This window comes from Macaca nemestrina, chromosome 4 (assembly GCF_043159975.1).
Source record: "Macaca nemestrina isolate mMacNem1 chromosome 4, mMacNem.hap1, whole genome shotgun sequence".
NCBI classification, from domain to species: domain Eukaryota; kingdom Metazoa; phylum Chordata; class Mammalia; order Primates; family Cercopithecidae; genus Macaca; species Macaca nemestrina.
The window spans coordinates 126,926,156-126,945,660 of record NC_092128.1 but is presented as its reverse complement, the minus strand read 5'-3'; the positions used below and the strand labels follow the sequence as shown (position 1 = coordinate 126,945,660).

The 19,505-nt window shown below is 46.7% G+C and overlaps 1 protein-coding gene across 6 annotated transcripts in view; it reads right to left on the bottom strand.

The window, feature by feature from the left end:
• LOC105463723 (phosphoserine phosphatase) overlaps window positions 1-19,505 on the bottom strand; it is a 42,774-nt gene that overhangs the window by 8,916 nt on the left and 14,353 nt on the right. The window contains exons 2-5 of one of the 6 annotated variants that reach the window (XM_071095212.1): window positions 15,573-15,864; window positions 11,612-11,743; window positions 1,576-1,734; window positions 189-323 (exon numbers count right to left, since the gene is read on the bottom strand). In XM_071095212.1, the coding sequence (XP_070951313.1) occupies window positions 189-323; window positions 1,576-1,715 (275 nt within the window). In that variant the 5' untranslated portion in view covers window positions 1,716-1,734; window positions 11,612-11,743; window positions 15,573-15,864. Of the gene's footprint in view, window positions 1-188; window positions 324-1,575; window positions 1,735-1,876; window positions 1,895-11,611; window positions 11,744-15,572; window positions 15,865-19,505 lie in introns of those variants that run through there. The other 5 variants (XM_071095210.1, XM_071095211.1, XM_071095213.1 and 2 more) reach the window with 5 other exon arrangements.

Here is a 19,505-nt window from a genome sequence, read left to right as displayed (position 1 = left end):
GTGACAGAGTGAGACTTCATCTTGAAAAAATAAATAAAAATTTTAAAAATAATAATAAAATTAAAAAATAAAAATGAAAATAAATAAATCACCCAGAGGTCACTCTAAAGCAATAGTTAGATGCTCTCAGGAGGACTTGCCCCCCAACACTGGTGCTGAAATACACCTGGAGCAGGGGCTCCTCTTACCTTATGCCGGGGGTCAGGTGTGGGGGGTGCTCTGCTATGAGTCTCTGCACCTGCTCCCTGGAGGGCTGGATGAGGGCTAAGCGCTCTGTGAGAGCAGATTTGAAAGGCACTGCCCCGCCCATGGCTCGCCGTGTCCTAGGAGGGAGACCCAACAGTCAGGCCAGCCAGGTTCGCTGTCCTCGAGGTTAACATACCTTACTGCCCCAGGTCTGCACAACATCCACCGACAGGAAGATGCTACCAAGAGCCCCATTGTACAACAGACAGGCTTTGCTGCTATGAGAGCAAGGCCTTGGAATAAATTTTCGAAGGACTGCTTGAATATAACATTAACAGGCCGGGCGTAGTGGCTCACGTCTGTAATCCCAGCACTTGGGGAGGCTGAGGCGGGCGGATCACCTGAGGTTGGAAGTTCAAGACTAGCCAGACCAACATGGAGAGACACCGTGTCTACTAAAAATACAAAAGTAGCCTGGCATGGTGGCACACGCCTGTAATCCCAGCTACTCAGGAGGCAGAGGCAGGAGAATTGCTTGAACCCGGAGGTGGAGGTTGCGGTGAGCCGAGATCACGCCACTGCACTCCAGCCGGGGCAACGAGAGTGAAACTGTCTCAGAAAAAAAAGAAAAGAAAAAGAAAATAACATTAAAAAGCCAGTGTGCAGTGACTCATGCCTATAATTCCAAACACTTTGGGAAGCTGAGGTGGGCAGATCATCTGAAGCCAGGAGCTTGAGACCAGCCTGGCCAACATGGCAAAACCCCATCTCTACTGAAAAAATGCAAAAATTCGACGGGCCTGGGGGTGCGCGTCTGTAATCCCAGCTACTTGGGAGGCTGAGGCAGGAAAATTGCTGGAACCCGGGAGGCAAAGGTTGCAGTGAGCCGAGATTGTGTCCCTGTACTCCAGCCTGGGCGACAAAATGAGACTCCGTCTCGGGAAAAAAAAAAAAATGACACAGTGCATGACTGGGGGACTGGGACTGCAGAGGGAGATGCCCAGCTGCAGGGCGGGAGGGCAGGAGGGAGGGAGGGAGGGACTCTGCTCCAGGATCCACTAAGAGACTCTGAACCTTTACAGGGAACCACTAAGGCCACACTTTAAACCATGACACAAAGCCACTGGACACCTGGGTCCCGCTCCCCAGGCCACCTTCTTTGGTTAGTGATGGTCGTCATTCCCTTGATCAAGCTAAGAACATGTCTTATCCATGTTTGTTTATTATAAATATTTATATAAACGAATGAATATGTCAAATTAAACTCTAAGGGATGAAAGAAAAAGCCTAGTGCTCATGTTCCATAGCCAGGGTCTAGCACTTCATCCAAAACAGTCACTCTTTAGAAAGTCTTTATCATTTCATAAAGTGGATAAATGCTATCCCTACATTTCTGACACCGCGTCCTCAACGCCACAGATTTTGGCTAGCTCATCGATTCCTTCTTCTCTAATGACGGTGCTGTCAACATCAAAACATACAGCATCTGCTGAGTAGAACAGGTTCCTTAGCTCTGAGTGGGAGACCATTGTTGGAAGAATTTTCCTTCTACAAGAAAAAAAGATAAATGTATTTAAAAGATAAATGTATTTAAAGACATCAAATACAATTCTGAAAAGATCCCACCTTGCCTACGAAGCCAATCTAAATTGTGTCGAAGTCCGTGCAGGCCACATAAGAGTGTACTCACGGATTCATTTGTTTTTCCTTTTTGTTTACTTCCCACACTACACCAATTTCTTCTTTCTTCTTTTTTTTTTTTGGTGGAGTCTTACTCTGTTGTCCAGGCTGGAGGGCAGTGGTACGATCTTGGCTTACTGTAACCTCCACCTCTCGGGTTCAAGTGATTCTTGTGCCTCAGCCTCCTTAGTAGCTCAAATACCTGTGCCTCCTTGAAGCCTTCTTTCTTTTCTTTTAGTTATATATATATATATATATATATATATACACACACACACACACACACATATATATATATATTTTTTTTACCTAATTGTAGCAAGGAAGCAAGCATTAAAGCAGAGGTGTGCATAAGTCTCTATGGGCATATAGGAAAAATGTTTTGCTTTATCTATGAAATAGGGCCTCAGACTGGACACAGTGGCTCATCCCTGTAATCCCAGCACTTTGGGAGGCTAAGGCAGGAGGAGGATTGCTTGAGGCCAGGAGTTCGAGACCAGTGTGGGCAACAGAGAGAGATCAAGTCTCTACTAAAAATAATAATACAAAAAATTAGCTGGGTGTGGTGGTACACGCCTGTAATCCCAGCTACTTGGGACACTGAGGCAGGAGAATCACTTGAACCCAGGAGGTGGAGCTGCAGTGAGCTGAGATCGTGCCACTGCACTCCAGTATGGGCAACAGAGCAAGACCCTGACTCTAACTAAAAGAAAAAAAAAGACGGCTTCAAGGAGGCACAGGTAATTGAGCTGAATCTGACAGGTAAGTGGCCCTCTGAGTGGGTTGTCAAAGGGCAGGGCATCGATTTGGCAAGTGCTGGGAGGAGAGGAAGGGAGGTAGAGACAAGGAGAGAGGCTTGTGATGGCAGAGGGAGGAGCATGAGCAAAGACAAGGAGGAGGAAGCAGATGACCTGCTGGAAGCTATCCCGTGGCTTGGCCCAGGGGCCTGGCAGTGCATCAGGAGTTCAGACTAAGCGGGTCCTAGGGCCAGGCTAAGGAGTTTAGACTTTAACTTCCAGATACTGGGAAAGGCTTTAAGCCTCAGAAGAAAGGTCAGAGCTAAATATAACGGCTTAACAAACACAACATTGCCAATGTAGAGGTGCTAGTTGAAGACGTGATCTGATTAAAGTCCAGGGAGAGGCTGGGTGTAGTGGCTCATGCCTGTAATCCCAGCACTCTGGGAGGCTGAGGCGGGAGGATCACATGAGGCCAGGAGTTCAAGACCAGCCTGGCCAACATGGCAAAACCCCAGCTGTACTAAAAAAAATAAAAATTAGCCGGGCAGGATGGTGTGCACCTGTAGTCCCAGCTACTCAGGAGGCTGAGGCAGGAGAATCTCTTAAACCTGGGAGGTGGAGATTGCAGTGAGCCAAGATCACACCACTGCACCAGGATGGGGCCACAGAGTGAGACCCTGTCTCAAGAAAATAAAAAATCATAAAAATAAAGTCCAGGGAGAATAGAAAGAGGGAGAAGAGAAGAGCGCTAAGGACAGAGCCTGCAGGACCACCACCTTGACATCCTGACTTGAGTCTGGGAAGGAGAAAGGGAAAATGGTGAAGGTACAGGAAGAAACTCTGAGAGGCACACTGCTACAGAAGCTGCAGAGGACAGGGAGTCAAAACGAATTTTTATTTATTTATTTATTTTTTGAGACAAGTTCTCACTCTGTCACCCAGGCTGGAGTGCAGTGGTACAATCATGGCTCACTGCAGCCTCCAACTCCAGGGTTCAAGCGATCTTCCTGCCTCAGCCTCCCAAGTAGCTGGGACTACAGGTGCACGCCACTATGCTTGGCTAATTTTTAAATTTGTTTTTTGAAGAGATGGGGGTCTTGCTATGTTGCCCAGACTGGTCTTCAACTCCTGGACTCAAGCAATCCTCCCACCTAGGTCTCCCAAAGTGCTGGGATTACAGGCATGAGCCCCCATGCCTGGCCTTTATTTTTTATAAAATCTTTGGACTAGACTTAGGGCGAAAGGGATCCTCAAGATTGCCTAGACCAGCCTCCTATCAGAGACTAATATGTCAAATACAAGGCTACACAGATGATGTAAATAATCTATATTTAGAAAAGACTGTGGTTAAAAACAGACTCAAAGCAGCTGACCAACCCACTGCTCAACTGATTTCCAACCAATGCAGTTGGCAGAATAATGCCATTTAAAGTTGACCTGGGAAAAAAAATCTTTTAAGTCAGGGGTCAGCAAACTATGGCTTGTAGGCCAAATCTACCCTGCCACCTGGTTTTGTATGGCTCACAAGTAAGAACGATCTTTACATTTTATTTTACTTTACTTTTTTTGAGACAGGATCTCATTCTGTCACCCAGACTGGAGTGCAGTGGTGCCATCATAGCTCGCGGCAGCCTCAAACTCCTGGGCTCAAGTGATCCTTCCATCTTGGCCTCTAGAGTAGCTGCGACTACAGGTGTGAGCCACCATGCCCAGCTGATTTTTACATTTTAAACGGTTGAAAAAAAAATCAAAAGAAGAAGAATATTTTTTGACATGTAAAAACTAATGAAATTCAAATTTCAGGCTGGCTACAGTGGCTCACGCCTATAATCCTAGCACTGTGGGAGGCTGAGGTGGGAGGATTACTTGAAGCCAGGAGTTCAACACCTATCTGGGCAACATACCAAGACTCCATCTCTACAAAAGTATTTTTATAATTAGCCAGGTGTAGTGGCACGCGCCTATAGACCTAGCTACTCAGGAGGGTGAGGCAGAAGGATTGCTTGAGCACAGGAGTTTGAGGCTGCAGTGAGCTACGACCATGAAATTCCACTCCAGCCTGGGTGACAGAGTGAGATGAGAGCCTGTCTCAAAAGTAATAATAATAAGTAAAAATGAAATTCAAATTTCAGTGTCTATTAATAAATCCTTTTTTTCTTTTTTCTGAGAAGGAGTTTCGCTCTGTCACCCAGACTGCAGTGCAGTGGCACAATCTTGACTCACTGCAACCTCTGCCTCCCAGGTTTAAGTGATTCTCCTGCCTCAGCCTCCCAAGTAGCTGGGATTATAGGCACATGCCACCACGCCCAGCTAATTTTTGTATTTTTAGTAGAGATGGGGTTTCACCATGTTGGCCAGTCCGGTCTCGAACTCCTGACCTCAAATGATCCTCCTGCCTCAGCCTCCCAAAGAGCTGGGATTACAGGCATGAGCCACTGTACCCTACCAGAGCCACTGCACCCAGCCATTAACATAATGTCTTTATTACACACTTTATGTCCTCATGATCTGGCTCCCATGCCTATGTATTTTACCAACCTCATTCCCCACAAATATACATACACACACACACATTTTTACACACACACGCACACACATACACAAACACACACTTTTTTAAATTTTGAGTTAGGGCCTTACTCTGTCACCAAGGCTGGAGTGCAGTGGTGCAATCTCAGCTCACTGCAACCTCTGCCTCCCTGGCTCAAGCGATTCTCCCACTTCAGCCTCCTGAGCATTTGGGACTACAGGCAGGAACGATGTCTGGCTAATTTTTTGTATTTTTAGTAGAGATGGTGTTTTGCCATGTTGCCCAGAGTGGTCTCAAACTTTTGGAATAAAATGATCCATGCGACTCGGCCTCCCAAAGTGCTGGGACTACAGGCGTGAGCAATCGTGCCTGGTCAAACACACAATTTATGGCTCAAGGAATACTAAGGACTTTTTTTTTTTTTTTTTTTTTTGAGACAGAGTCTCGCTCTGTCACGCAGGCTGGAGTATAGTGCAGTGGCACAATTTCGGCTCACTGCAACCTCCCCCTCCCAGGTTCAAGCAATTATCCTCCCTCAGCATCCTGAGTAGTTGAGACTACAGGTGCATGCCACCATATCCAGCTAATTTTTGTATTTTGAGTAGAGACAGGGTTTCACCATGTTGCCCAGGCTGGTCTTGAACTCCTGACCTCAGGCGATCCACCTGTCTTGGCCTCCCAAAGTGCTGGGATTATAGGCATGAGCCACTGCACCCAGCCTATGTCATGTGTTTTTATTCCTCTACACCCTTTCAAATGTTGCTTCTCTGCCTGGAATCACCATATCCCCCATGTCATGAAGCAAGTCCTACTTCTTCATGGTGTAGATCAAGTGGCCTCCCCTATACCACATTATTTCCACCCCATCAACCCAGAAAATCAGTCAATCACTCCAGTTGAATTATCTTCTATCACTGCACCCAGCACTCAATAGGTGTTAGTTAAATATTTCATGAATTAAATATTTTATGAATTAAATAGAGTGGAACCTAAGCAGTTATTAAGAACTGAACCAGAGGTTGGCTGCAGTGGCTCACACTTGTAATCCCAGCACTTTGGGAGGCCAAGGCAGGAGGATCACTTGAGGTCAGGAGTTCGAGACCAGCCTGGCCAACATGGTGAAACCCCATCTCTACTAAAAATACAAAAATTAGCCAGGCATGGTGGCAGGCACCTGTAATCCAAGCTACTTGGGAAGCAGAGGCGGGAGAATCACTTGAATACAGGAGAATCTCTTGAACCTGGGAGGTAGAGAGGTGGAGACTGCATTGAGCCGAGATTGCACCACTGCACCACTGCACTGCACTGCAGCCTGGGCGACAGACCGAGACTCCATTTCAAAAAAAAACTCAACAAGGGCCAGCATGGTGGCTGACACCTGTAATCCCAGGACTTTGGGAGGCCAAGACAGGTGGATTGCTTAAGGCTAGGAGCTTGAGACCAGCCTGGCCAACATGGTGAAACCCTGTCTCTATTAAAAAAAAAAAAAAAAAAAAAAGGATAAAAAATAAAAAGAAACCAGTCATTTGGCTTTGGTCCAGCAGGAATCAAGCTAATTCATACTACATGACCAGGCAGGGTCGCTGTAAAGACCTTGAAGTCAGCAGGTCTATCGGCAGAGAAGCAGCACTTACTGTAGCATAATTCCACTAAGAATGGAGAATGAACCATAGGTGAGTGAAGAGGTAGCCAGAAACAGACAAATGGTTTAAGAGGAGCTAAAATAAATGGGATAAGCTAAAGGACTTTTTAAGAAGGTACATGAGAAGGCTGGGTACTGTGGCTCATGCCTATAATCCCAGCACTTTGGGAGGCTGAGCTGGGTGGATCACCTCAGGTCGAGAGTTCGAGACCAGCCTGACCAACAGGGAGAAACCCCGTCTCTACTAAAAATACAAAATTAGCTGGATGTGGTGCCACATGCCTGTCATCCCAGCTACTCAGGAGGCTGAGGCAAGAGAATCACTTGAACCTGGGAGGTAGAGGTTGCGGTGAGCCGAGCTTGCACTATTGCACTCCAGCCTGGGCAACAAGAGTGAAACTCTGTCTCCAAAAAAAAAAAAAAGAAGATGCATGAGGCAAATGAGGCAACACACCATAACTAAGAATGGGCAATGCTCCTGAGAACGACTGACGGGCACCAGAACCTCAAAGCCAGTCCCCAGGAAGCCTGACACAAGACCCAAAGAGGAATGCATAATGCATGGGCGCCATCCTCAAGAGGCTTCCAGTCTTGTCGAAATGGTCAGACAAATAATTACTGGTCATGTTAGAAAAACCAGTGACTTTGGCCAGGAGCGGTGGCTCACACCTGTAATCCCAGCACTTTGGGAGGCCAAGGCAGGTGAATCACGAGGTCAGAAGTTTGAGACCAGCCTGGCCAACATGGTGAAACTCCATCTCTACTAAAAGTACAAAAATTAGTCGGGCGCCTCTAATTCCAGCCACTCAGGAGGCCGAGCCAGGAGAATCGCTTGAACCCGGGAGGCGGAGGTTGCAGTAAGCTGAGATCCCACCACTGCACTCTAGCCTGGGCAACATGAGCAAGACTCCATCTGGAAAAAAAAAAAAAAAAAAAGGCAAACCAGGTACTTGAACCTCTTTCCAACCAATGACACTTTAATGAGATTGGCTGGGCACAGTGGCTCACACTTGTAGTAATCCCAGCAGGATCATTTGAACTCAGGAGTTTGAGATCAGTTCTTGAGAACATAGCAAGATTCCTTCTCTTTAAAAAAAAAAAAAAAAAGAAAAAGAAAAATTGGTGGGGCATGGTGGTGCACGCCTGTGGTCCCAGATACTCAAGAGCCTGAGGCGGGAGGATGGCTTGAGCCCAGGAGTTCAAGGGTGCAGTGAGCCGAGATCAGGCCACAGCACTCCAGCTTGGGTGACAGAGTGAGACATCGTCTCAGAAAAAAAGCAAGACCATCAGCCTTGAGTTTGAAAGGAAATGTACATTTCCTCCACTAAAAGTTAGAACTGATTTACACATCCCCAGCTGACCACTAGGCCTGATATACAGCTCAGAATTGTTGACACCTGCCTTCTGGGTTGTAATGTGGTCCCAAGGAGAAAACAGAATATTTTTGGCTTTTTTTCAAGACAAAGTCTCACTCTGTCGCCCACACTGGAGTGCCAATGGTATAATCATAGCTCACTGCAGCCTCAACCTCCTGGGCTGAAGTGATCCTCCCCCCTAGCCTCCTGAGTAGCAGGGACTACAGGCACACACCACCACACCCAGCTAAGTTATTATTATTAATATTTTTGTAGAGATGAGGTCTCACTATGTTACCCAGGCTGGTCTTGAATTCCTGGCCTCAAACGATCCTCCCATCCTGGCTCCCAAAGTGCTAGGATTATAAGCATGAGCCACAGTGCTGGCCAAAATAGAACATTAGAGACACACTTTACATTGAATTTACTTGGAAGGCTGATTCTTTTTCCACACCCTCCCTAAGACAGCGAGCTGGATTTTAGGACCTTAACTCTGCCCCTGAAATGGTCAGGCCAGGGGAGATGGCCTTTACCTTTTGGATTACAAGAGTATCAACTCCCTCCCTGCTTGATTGAGCAGCAGAGCAAACTTGGCCACAGCTCCTTTTAGCTCTTCCCATCCTGCTCTGCAAAATGCTGTACCTCCCTGTACACTTCTGATTTCCTCCTTTTTTATTTTTATTTTTATTTTTATTTTTCAGATGGGGTCTCACTCTGTTGCCCAGGCTGGAGTGCAGTGATGTGATCTCGGCTCACTGCAACCTCCGCCTCTTGGGTTCAAATGATTCTCCTGCCTCCCGAGTAGCTGGGATTACAGGCGCCTGCCACCACGCCTGGCTAATTCTTTTGTACTTTTTAGTAGAGACAGGGTTTCACCATGTTGGTCAGGCCAGTCTCAAACTCCTGACCTCAAGTGATCCACCTGCCTCAGCCTCCCAAAGTGTAGGAATGACAGGTGTGAGCCATCACGCCTGGCCAATTTCCTCCTCTTTTCATTGTCTCTACCAGGAGTGACTCGCAATCCATGTGTATTTAAAATTCTCGTGGCTATAGAGGAAAAAAATCTGCTGAGTAAGGTCAGTTGCTTCAAAGTAAATTGTGTACATCAGAATTCCACACACAGAAAAATCATTGCCGGAGAATGGACTCTGGATTCTTCATATTTGGCTCTAACAGGGAGGGAGAGGGCAGGGCCAGGGGTAGAAGACATGCCGGTGGGAAGGTCTATTCTCAGATTCTCAGACACAGCGGCTCCCAGGCCCCATCCGGACCACTGTCTTCTGCAGCTCAGAACAGAACTTCTGCCTGGCTGGCCCCAGCTACTTCATCTGGGGCAAGCAAAGGACCAACGGATTTAAAAACAAAACAAAACAAAAAAGTCACTGCTGACAAGGGCTTGTTGCCCCTAGTTCCAAAGTACAAAAGCAAGTTTTCCTGCAGGACCAGGCCTCGGAGGCCTGATTTTGGATAAGAGGAAAAAAGCTTCTCGCCCAAACAAACGCTTTCCAACTTCTCAATCTCTGTATCTTTCAACAGGCTTCTAAGATCACCTTACTTCCTTCACCTTGTTAGGACTGACCTCTTACCTTCACCTGTGTAAGGAAAAATTAAAAGCCTGTACAGAGGTTGTGAAGGTCACACACAATTGCGAGAACCAAGCTTATTTGCTTTGGTAATAGGGATAAAATTGTTCAGGTTCCCGGGAATTGAAAAAGTACACAGTATAGCCGGGCATGGTGGCACGTGCGTGTAATTCCAGCTACTGGGGAGGCTAAGGCAGGAGAATTGCTTGAACCTGGGAGGCAGAGGTTGCAGTGAGCCGAGATTGTGCCACACTGCACTCCAGCCTGGGCGACAGAGCGAGACTCCGTCTCAAAAAAAAAAAAAAAGAGTACACAGTAGATTTTGAAAAGCTTCTGAATCAGAGGAGAGTCAAACAGGGAACTCCCTATAACAAGGGCTGGGATCCTCAGCACATGCACTTACACTATATTTTATTTTATCTTTTGTTTAGAGATGGAGTCTTGCTCTGTCACCCAAGCTGGAGTGCAGTGGTGTGATTTCGGCTCACTGCACTCTCTGCCTCCCGGGTTCAAGTGATTCTCACGCCTCAGCCTCCCGAATAGCTGGGATCAGAAGTGTGTGCCACCACACCCAGGTAATTTTTGTATTTTTGGTACAGACCGGGTTTCACCATGTTGGGCAGGCTAGTCTCGAACTCCTGACCTCAGGTGATCTGCTCACCTCGGCCTCCTAAAGTGCGGGGATTACAGGTGTGAGCCACCATGCCCGGCCTTATGCTATATTTTATGATTAAAAAAAAAAAAAAAAGCCAGCGCAGCCATAAAAAAGAATGACATCATGTCCTTTGCTGCAACATAGATACATCTGGAGGCCGTTATCCTAAGTGAATTAGCGCAGGAACAGAAAACCAAATCACACGTTCTCACTTAAAAGTGGGAGCTAAACTGGGTACATGTGGATACAAAGACGGGAAAAACACAGTAATGGCCACGTGCAGTGGCTCACACCTGTAATCCCAGCACTTTGGGAGGCCGAGGCAGGCAACTCACTTGAGATCAGGAGTTCGAGACCAGCATGGCCAACATGGTGAAACCCTGTCCCTACTAAATATACAAAAATTAGCCAGGCATGGTGGTGGGCACCTGTAATCCCAGCTACTCAGGAGGCTGAGGCAGGAGAATCACTTGACCCCAGGAGGTGGAGGTTGCAGTGAGCTAAGATCACACCATTGTGTTCCAGTCTGGGCGATAGAGCGAGACTGTGTAAAAACAAAAAACAAACAAAAAAAAGGATACTGAGGACTACAAGAAGGCAGCGGAAGGAGGGCAAAGACTGAGAAACTACCTACTGGGTACCGTGCTCAATCCCTGGGTGAGGAGATCAATCATACCCCAAACCTCAGCATCATGTGATATACCCATGTAACAAACCTGCACATGTACTCCTTGAAGCTAAAATAAAAGTTGAAATGATATGTAATATAACCAGCTATTCTGGGAAGCTGAGATCTTCTGCATGCCACATAGTTGACATCAATTTTTAAAATTCAGGTGAGGAGTAAATGCCGGCCGGGCGCGGTGGCTCACGCCTGTAATCCCAGCACTTTGGGAGGCCGAGGCAGATGGATGACCTGAGGTCGGGAGTTCAAGACCAGCCTGGCCGACATGGCGAAACCCTGTCTCTACTAAACATATAAAAATTAATCAGGTGTGGTGGCCCGCACCTGTAATCCCAGCTACTCAGGAGGCTGAGACAGGAGAATCACTTGAACCCAGGAGGTGGAGGTTGCAGTAAGCCAAGATCGCACCACTGCACTCCAGCCCAGGTGACAGAGCAAGACTCTGTCTCAAAAAAGAGTGAACTGCTAGCAGATAGACAAACGTTTAACAGTTCAATGCATAAAAACATTCCAATGACAGCAAAAAAAAACCAAGAAAAGGCAAATCAGACTCACGTGTCTCCAGTGCTAGATTTCTAGTAGACCACACTCTTCTCTTCCTGTTCCTTCCCTAGATAAAAATGCAGAACAAAGTTCTGACTACAGATTTCTTCAAGAAAGACCTGTGGATTCTGCAAGAGCAAGAGCCTAGAAAGAGAGAATGAGGAAATGAACATCGTAGTCCACACACAAAACAGGAAAGAGGGAGGCTGTCTGGCTTCACTCTCTCTCCTGGTACGACTGGCACAAAAACGGGTCAGAGGCAAAATTTCCTAAGACTGCTTCCTCTGCGAAATGCTTTACTCCTACCCCCTTCAATCACTGTAGAGTCAACATACTCTTTTCTATGGCTTCAATTCTGCAAGGTTCAGGTCTGACAGGAAATCACATATACCTGATTAGCAGGGTACAAAGGCAAGGGAGAGGGAAAGATAATCTCTTGGGAGAACTAAATGCATAGACAAAGTAGCAGACTTGGGCGGGTGCGGTGTTTGATGCCTGTAATCCCAATACTTTGGGAGGCCAAGGCAGACGGGCCACTTGAGGTCACGAGTTCGAGACCAGCCTGGCCAACATGGTAAAACCCCATCTCTACTAAAAATACAATAATTAGCCTGCTGGTAACAGTGTGTGCCTGTAATCCCAGCTATTTGAAAGGCTGAGGCAGGAGAATCGCTTTAACCCAGCGGGCAGAGGCTGCAGTGAGCCAAGATCATACCATTTCACTCCAGCCTGGGCGAGAGAGAGACTCTGTCTCAAAAGAAAAAAAAAAAATTAGCCAGGTATGGTGGCACATGCCTGTGGTCCCAGCTACTCGGGAGGCTGAGGCAGGAGAACTACTTGATAAACCCCAGAAGCAGAGTCTGCAGTGAGCCAAGATCGTGCCTCTGCACTCCAGCCTGGGTGATAGAGCGAGACTCCATCTCAAAATAAATAAATAAATAAACAAACAAACAATAAATATAATGAGGGGACAGAGACAACAGCCTTCCAAGATGAATCAGAGAAAGGATCTGCTGCCCAATTACAAGGGAGCAAAGACAACAGGTGTGTGTGTGTGTGTCTCTGAGACAGGGTCTTGCTCTGTCGCCCAGGCTGGAATGCAGCCATGCAATCATAGCTTACTGCATCCTAGAACTCCTGGGCTTAAGCAATTATCCTGCCTCAGCCTCCCGAGTAGCAGGGACTACAGATGCACACCATTATGCCCTGCTAATTTTTCATTTTTTGTAGAAACAGGGTCTCGCTATGTTGCCCAGGCTGACCTTGAACCCATGGCCTCAAGGGATCCTCCCACATCGGCCTCCCAGTGTTGAGATGACAGCTGTGAGCCACCACACTGGGCCTGCAGTTTCTTATAAACATATACTTACCATAAGACCCAGCAAGACCGGGCACGGTGACTCATGCCTGTAATCCCAGCACATTGGGAGGCCGAGGTGGGCGGATCACCTGATGTCAAAAGTTTGAAACCAGCCTGACCAACATGGTGAAACCCTGTCTCTATTAAAAATACAAAATTAGCTGGGCCACCATGCTGGTAATCCCAGCTACCAGGGAGACTGAGGCAGGAGAATTGGTGAACCCTGAAGGCGGAGGTTGCAGTGAGCTGAGATCGCGCACTGCACTCCAGCCTGGGCAACAAGAGCAAAATTCTGTCTCAAAATAAATAAACAAATAAATAATTATACTGATGGAAAGGAGCCAGACACAAGAGCACATACTGTATGGTTTCAGTTATATGAAACACTAGAGGCCGGACACGGTGTCTCATGCCTGTAATCCCAGCACTTTGAGAGGCCAAGGTGGGTGGATCACGAGGTCAGGAGTTTGAGACCAGCCTGGCCAATATGGTAAAACCCCGTCTCTACTAAAAATACAAAAAAATTATCCAGGCGTGGTGGCGGGCGCCTGTAGTCCCAGCTACTCAGGAGGTTGAGGCAGGAGGATCTCTTGAACCCAGGAGGCAGAGGTTGCAGTGAGCTGAGATTGCACCATTGCACTCCAGCCTGGGTGACAGAGCGAGACTTGGTCTCAAAAAAAAAAAGAAACAAAAAAAGAAGAAACACTAGAAAATACAAATGCTATAATGACAAAGATCAGATCAGTAGGGCTAGGAGTTGGGACAAGGGGCTGACTGGAAAGAGGCCCTAGGAAACTTAATGGGTGATGGAAATGTTATTGTGGTGATAATTACAAGCATGAATAAATTTATCAAAATTCATCAAAATGTGCACTTAAAGAATGCATTTTATTGCATTTAATTATATATCAATAAAACACTGGTTTTAAAAAAGTCTCTCATGGGAGGCTGCTCTAGGCAACCTTGAGGATCCCTTTAACCCTAATTCTAGTCCAAGGATTTTCTAAAAAATAAAAAAGGCCGGGCGTGGTGGCTCACGCCTGTAATCCCAGCACCATTTGGGAGGCCGAGATGGGCGGATCACAAGGTCAGGAGATCGGGACCATCCTGACTAACATGGTGAAACCCCGTCTCTACTAAAAATACAAAAAAAAATTAGCCAGGCCTGGTACCAGGCACCTGTAGTCCCAGCTACTAGGGAGGCTGAGGCAGGAGAATGGTGTGAACCCAGGAGGCAGAGCTTGCGGTGAGTCAAGATCTCACCACTGCACTCTAGCCTGGGCGACAGAGCAAGACTCCATCTCAAAAAAGAAAAAAGAAAAAAAAAAAAGGTTGGGCATGGGGACTCACACCTATAATCCCAGCACTTTGGGAGGCTGAGGAGGGAGGATCGCTTGAGCCCAGGAGTTCCAGATCAGCCTGGGCAACATAGTGAAATGCCATCTCTACAAAAAATAAAATAAATGAGCCAGGCATGGTGGTGCATACTTGTAGTCCCAGCTACTTGGGAGGCTGAAGCAGGAGGATCACTTGAGCTCAGGAGTTTGAGATTCCAGTGAGCTATGATTGCACCTCTACACTCTAGCCTGGGTGACCAAGTGAGACCCTGTCTCTTAAAAAAAAAAAAAAAAAAGAAAGAAAAGAAGGAAGCAAAGGAAGGCATATATTAAATCATTTGAAAATTTTAAAAGTCCTGACTACTTTGTTGCACCAACATGATAGTAACAGGGCTACGGTCATGATATTGAAAACCTACTTGGCACTGTAATACAGAAATCTTGGATTTTATTATTTTCCTCCCTGATCCTCATTCCAATATCAGTCATCAAATATTTAAAAAGTAATAATATGCAAATCATACATAAAGAAAATATAGTGGCCAGGTACAGTGGTCATGCTTGTAATCCCAGCTCTTTGGGAGGTAGAGGCAGGTGGATCGCTTGAGGCCAGGAGTTTGAGACCAGCCTGGCTAACATGGTGAAACCCTGTCTCTACTAAAAATACAAAAATTAAAAAATTAGTTGGGCATAGTGGCCCACACCCATCTACTCGGGAGGCTGAGGCAGGAGAATCCTTTGAACCCTGTAGGTGGAGGTTGGAGTGAGCCGAGATCGCGCCACTGCACTCCAGCCTGGGCAACAGAATGAGACTCTGTCAAAAAAAAAAAAAAAAATTAAAAAAGAAAATAAAATATAGTAAATATATTTAATGAATGAAAACATGATTTAATTCCCAACTTGACGTTGTATCGTTACAACAATGTATCTGGTAAGTACTTATTTTAAAATTCTAATTCTAATGGGAAAGAAGACAAACTCGGACACTTCAACTCTGAGTTTGGGGACTGCCCCAGTCTTGCACTGAGGGTGCTCCTGTGTGCAAGGGATTGCATCATTCATTCATGCTGTTTGGCAACATGCAGCTGCTGTAAGATTAGACAAGTGAAGTTACCCAAAACATAAATCAATGAAAAGCAAGCCTGAAGATTCTAGGAAATGATCTGCCTATGCGATTAAGAAGAAATGTAGACTCAGAGAGGAAGCCTGGAAAAGGAAAAGGAAAGTCGGCAAAATCAGAAAGTTGGGTGCAGGGAAAGCACAAGCCAGGACTCACGCTGTGTCCTGGGCCTCCGGGGCTCCTTTCGGCTACAGGGGGCCAGCGCCGGCTCCAATGCTCAGGCGAGCAGTTCCCAGGGAGGTGAACTGTGCAGACTCAGGGCCTCCACTGAACGCTCTCTTGAAATCTGCTGATAAGCAGGGTGGCTTCTGATGAGTTCTGCAAGTGCTTCTGTAAACTGGAGACACCAGATCTCTGTTCTGCAAAGCCGGGCTGGGAGGACCCTTTGGCCCCGCCCCAGGGGAGGGGCTCCCAGAACCAGCCCTCTCCTCCTCCCGGGGCTCAGCGCCTGTATTCCGAGAAGTGCACGGTGCGGAGTGAGCTTTTGCTTTTTCCGCAAAGCCGCGCCCCGTGGCACCTCCGCTTTAAGCTCCTGGACCTTCAGAAGCTGCTCCGCGCTGCCGCCACCACCACTTAGGATCTAAGGGTAGGTGAGGGAAGCAAGGGACCGCTGCACTGATTTTGCAATTAATAAAACCCCGTCGGGGGGGCCTCTTTTGAAATCCACGTTTGGCATTATGCATTTGCAGCACTGTAGGTCCCAAAAGAACTTCAAAAACTACTTATATTCTTTTTTTTTTTTTTTTTTTTTGAGATGGAGTCTCTCTCGGTCGCCTGGGCTGGAGTGCAGTGGCACGATCTCGGCTTAGTGCAAGCTCCGCCTCCTGGGTTCACAGCATTCTCCTGCCTCAGCCTCCCAAGTAGCTGGGACTACAGGCGCCCGCCACCACACCCAGCTAATTTTTTGTGTTTTTAGTAGAGACGGGGTTTCACCATGTTAGCCAAGATGACCTCGTGATCCGCCCACCTCAGCCTCCCAAAGTGTTGGGATTACAGGCGTGAGCCACCACACCCGGCCAAGACTACTTATATTCTCAATTAAAATGCAACCATGAGTAACAAAATGAGTCTTTGCACCTTGTTTTTATTTTATTTTTAATTTTTATTTATGTTTTTAAATAGAGATGGGGGGCTCCCGTTCCTGGGCTCCAGCAATCCTCCCTCCTCGGCCTCCCAAAGTCTTGGGATTACAGGTGTGAGCTACCGCGCCCGGCCTATTTCTTTTTAAAATTTTTCTGGCCAGGCTCGGCGGCTCAAGGCTGTAAACCCAGCACTTTTGGAGGCTGAGGCAAGCGGATCACCTGAGATCAGGCGTTCCAGACCAGCCTGGCCAGCATGGCAAAACTCCGTCTGGAGCAAAAATACAAAATTAGCGGGGCATGGTGGTGCATGCCTGTAGTCCCGGCTACTTGAGAGGCTGAGGCAGGAGAATTGCTTGAACCCCGGGGAAGGAGGTTGCAGTGAGCCACGATCGTGCCACTGCACTACAGCCTGAGCAACAGAGTAAGACTGGTTTAAAAATATATATATGAATTCCATGTGTCACTTGCCCAGCTCCTTGCATGTAACTACAACAAATAACAGGTGTTTCCCCCAAACATTTACCACTAGAGTTAGCTGGCTAGAGCTGGGCATCGAGGTCCACTCTAAAACACAACCTGAAACCTCAAAGGCTGGCAGTCTGCACTCCAGGCTCACTCTACGTTGCTTACCCACACAGAGGATGCAATCCCTGGGGTGGGACACTTGGTCACAGCATCTCTGCCCTTAGCTACAGGACCCTCCTCACCAAAACACAATTTTTTTCTTTTCCCGAGGCTGAGTCTCACTGTTTCCCAGGCTGGAGTGCAGTGGTGTGATCTCAGCTCACTGCAACCTCCGCCTCCTGGGTTCAAGTGAGTCTCCTGCCTCAACCTCCCCAGTAGCTGGGATTACAAGCGCACGCCACCATGCCCAGCTAGTTTTTGTGTTTTTAGTAGAGACTGGGTTTCACCATGTTGGCCAGGCTGGTCTCAAACTCCTGACCTCAAATGATCTGCCCACCTCAGCCTCCCAAAGTGCTGGGATTACAGGCATGAGCCACCACACCCAGCCTGCTGTAGTTTTTTAAAAAGCATAATAGGCTGGGCACATTGGCTCACGCCTGTAATCCCAGCACTTTGGGAGGCCGAGGCGGGTGGATCACCTGAGGTCAGGAGTTCAAGACCAGCCTGGCCAACAATTTGAAACCCTGTCTCTACTAAAAATATAAAAATTAGCCTGCCATGGTGGCGCCTGCCTGTAATCCCAGCTACTTGGGAGGCTGAGGCAGGTGAATCGCTTGAACCTGGGAGGGGAGGTTGCAGTGAGGTGAGATCACGCCACTGCACTCCAGCCTGGGCAACAGAATGAGAATCCATCTCAAAAAAACACACAAAAACCAAAAGCATAATATAAGAAACAAAATGTTAAACACCAGATGTTTGTATCTAAGTATAAGTGGTAACTGAGAATTTATTTTGAGGGGAAAAGAAACTCAAGTAAGTAAATGTGGAAGACTAGAAGAGTTAACTTATGCTATTTGTATTTCATAAATGTTTAACATTAAATATTCCTTAAAATATTAAATATTCTTAAAAATTTCAGATAAAATATTTATATTTACTAAAATCTGGCTGGGTGTGGTGGTGCATGCTTGCAGTCCCAGCTACTTGGGAGGCTGAGGCGGGAGGATCATTTGAGCTCAGGATTTCAAGGTTACAGTGTGCTGTGATCATGCCACTGTTCTCCACCCTGGGTAACAGAGCAAGCCCTTGTCTCTGAAAAATTAGTTAATTAATTAAAATCTGTCACCTCTTCATGGTCCTGGAATCAACCTCACACTCACACCTGTATTAATACTTGTGGGCATGAGATGGCTGTATTGTAGACATTGTTTTGCTAGAGCACATCACGTTAAAAATATATATAGTTGCCTAGAAGACACTAATGAGTGGTCACATATAACAACCAGGAGGTAATCTTGCCAGAGAAAGCAAAACTGTGAAACAGATTAAAATATGCTTCATCAGGCTGGGCAGAGTGGCTCACGCCTGTAACCTCAGCACTCTGGGAGGCCGAGGCAGGAGGATCACCTGAGGTCACGAGTTCGAGACCAGCCTGGCCAACATGATGAAACCCCATCTCTACTAAAAATACAAAAAGTAGCTAGGCCTGGTGGTGGGCACCTGTAATCTCAGCTACTGGGGAGGCTGAGGCAGAAGAATCACTTGAACCCAGGAGGCAGAGGTTGCAGTGAACCGAGATTACACCACTGCACTCTAGCCTGGGTGACAAAGCCAGACTCTGTCTAAAAACACAAAAAGCAAAAAAAAAAAAAAAGCTTCAATGCTGTTCTTACTGGAATAATAGCACAAGTGAACCAAATACAATACAGCATAATGAAGGCATAATTAGTGGAATAATAGCACGTGAGAACCAAATACAATACAGCATAATGAAGGTATAATAAAAATATTAGCAAATTATTTTGCAGAGTTTTAATCACAATTGGTTAGTCAAAAGTAATACAGGTCATACTACTGTTCCTAAAGGTTTTCTTTCTTCTTTTTTTTTTTGTTTTGAGACAGGGTCTCACTGTAACCTAGGCTGGAGTGCAGTGGCATGATCATAGCTCACTGAAGCTTCGAACTCCTGGGCTCAAACAATCCTCCTGCCTCAGCCTTCTGAGCAGGTGGGACCACAGGTGTGTGCCACCACACGAGGCTGTTTTTTTTTATGTTTAGTAGAGCCTGGGTCTCATTAGTCTCCAACTCCTGGGCTCAAGTCCAAGCGTGATCCACTTTACCCGGCTCTGAAAGATTTTCTATAGATCACATTTTTGTAAGCTAACATTTTTTTTTTTTTTTTACTGAGATGGAGTCTCTCTCCGTCACCCAGGCTGGAGTGCAGCAGCGTGATCTCAGCTCACTGCAACCTCTGCCTCCCGGGTTCAAGCGATTCACCTGCCTCAGCCTCCCAAGTAGGTGGGATTACAAGCATGCACCACCATGCCCGGCTAATTTTTGTATTTTTAGTACAGATGGGGTTTCACCATGTTGGACAGGCTGG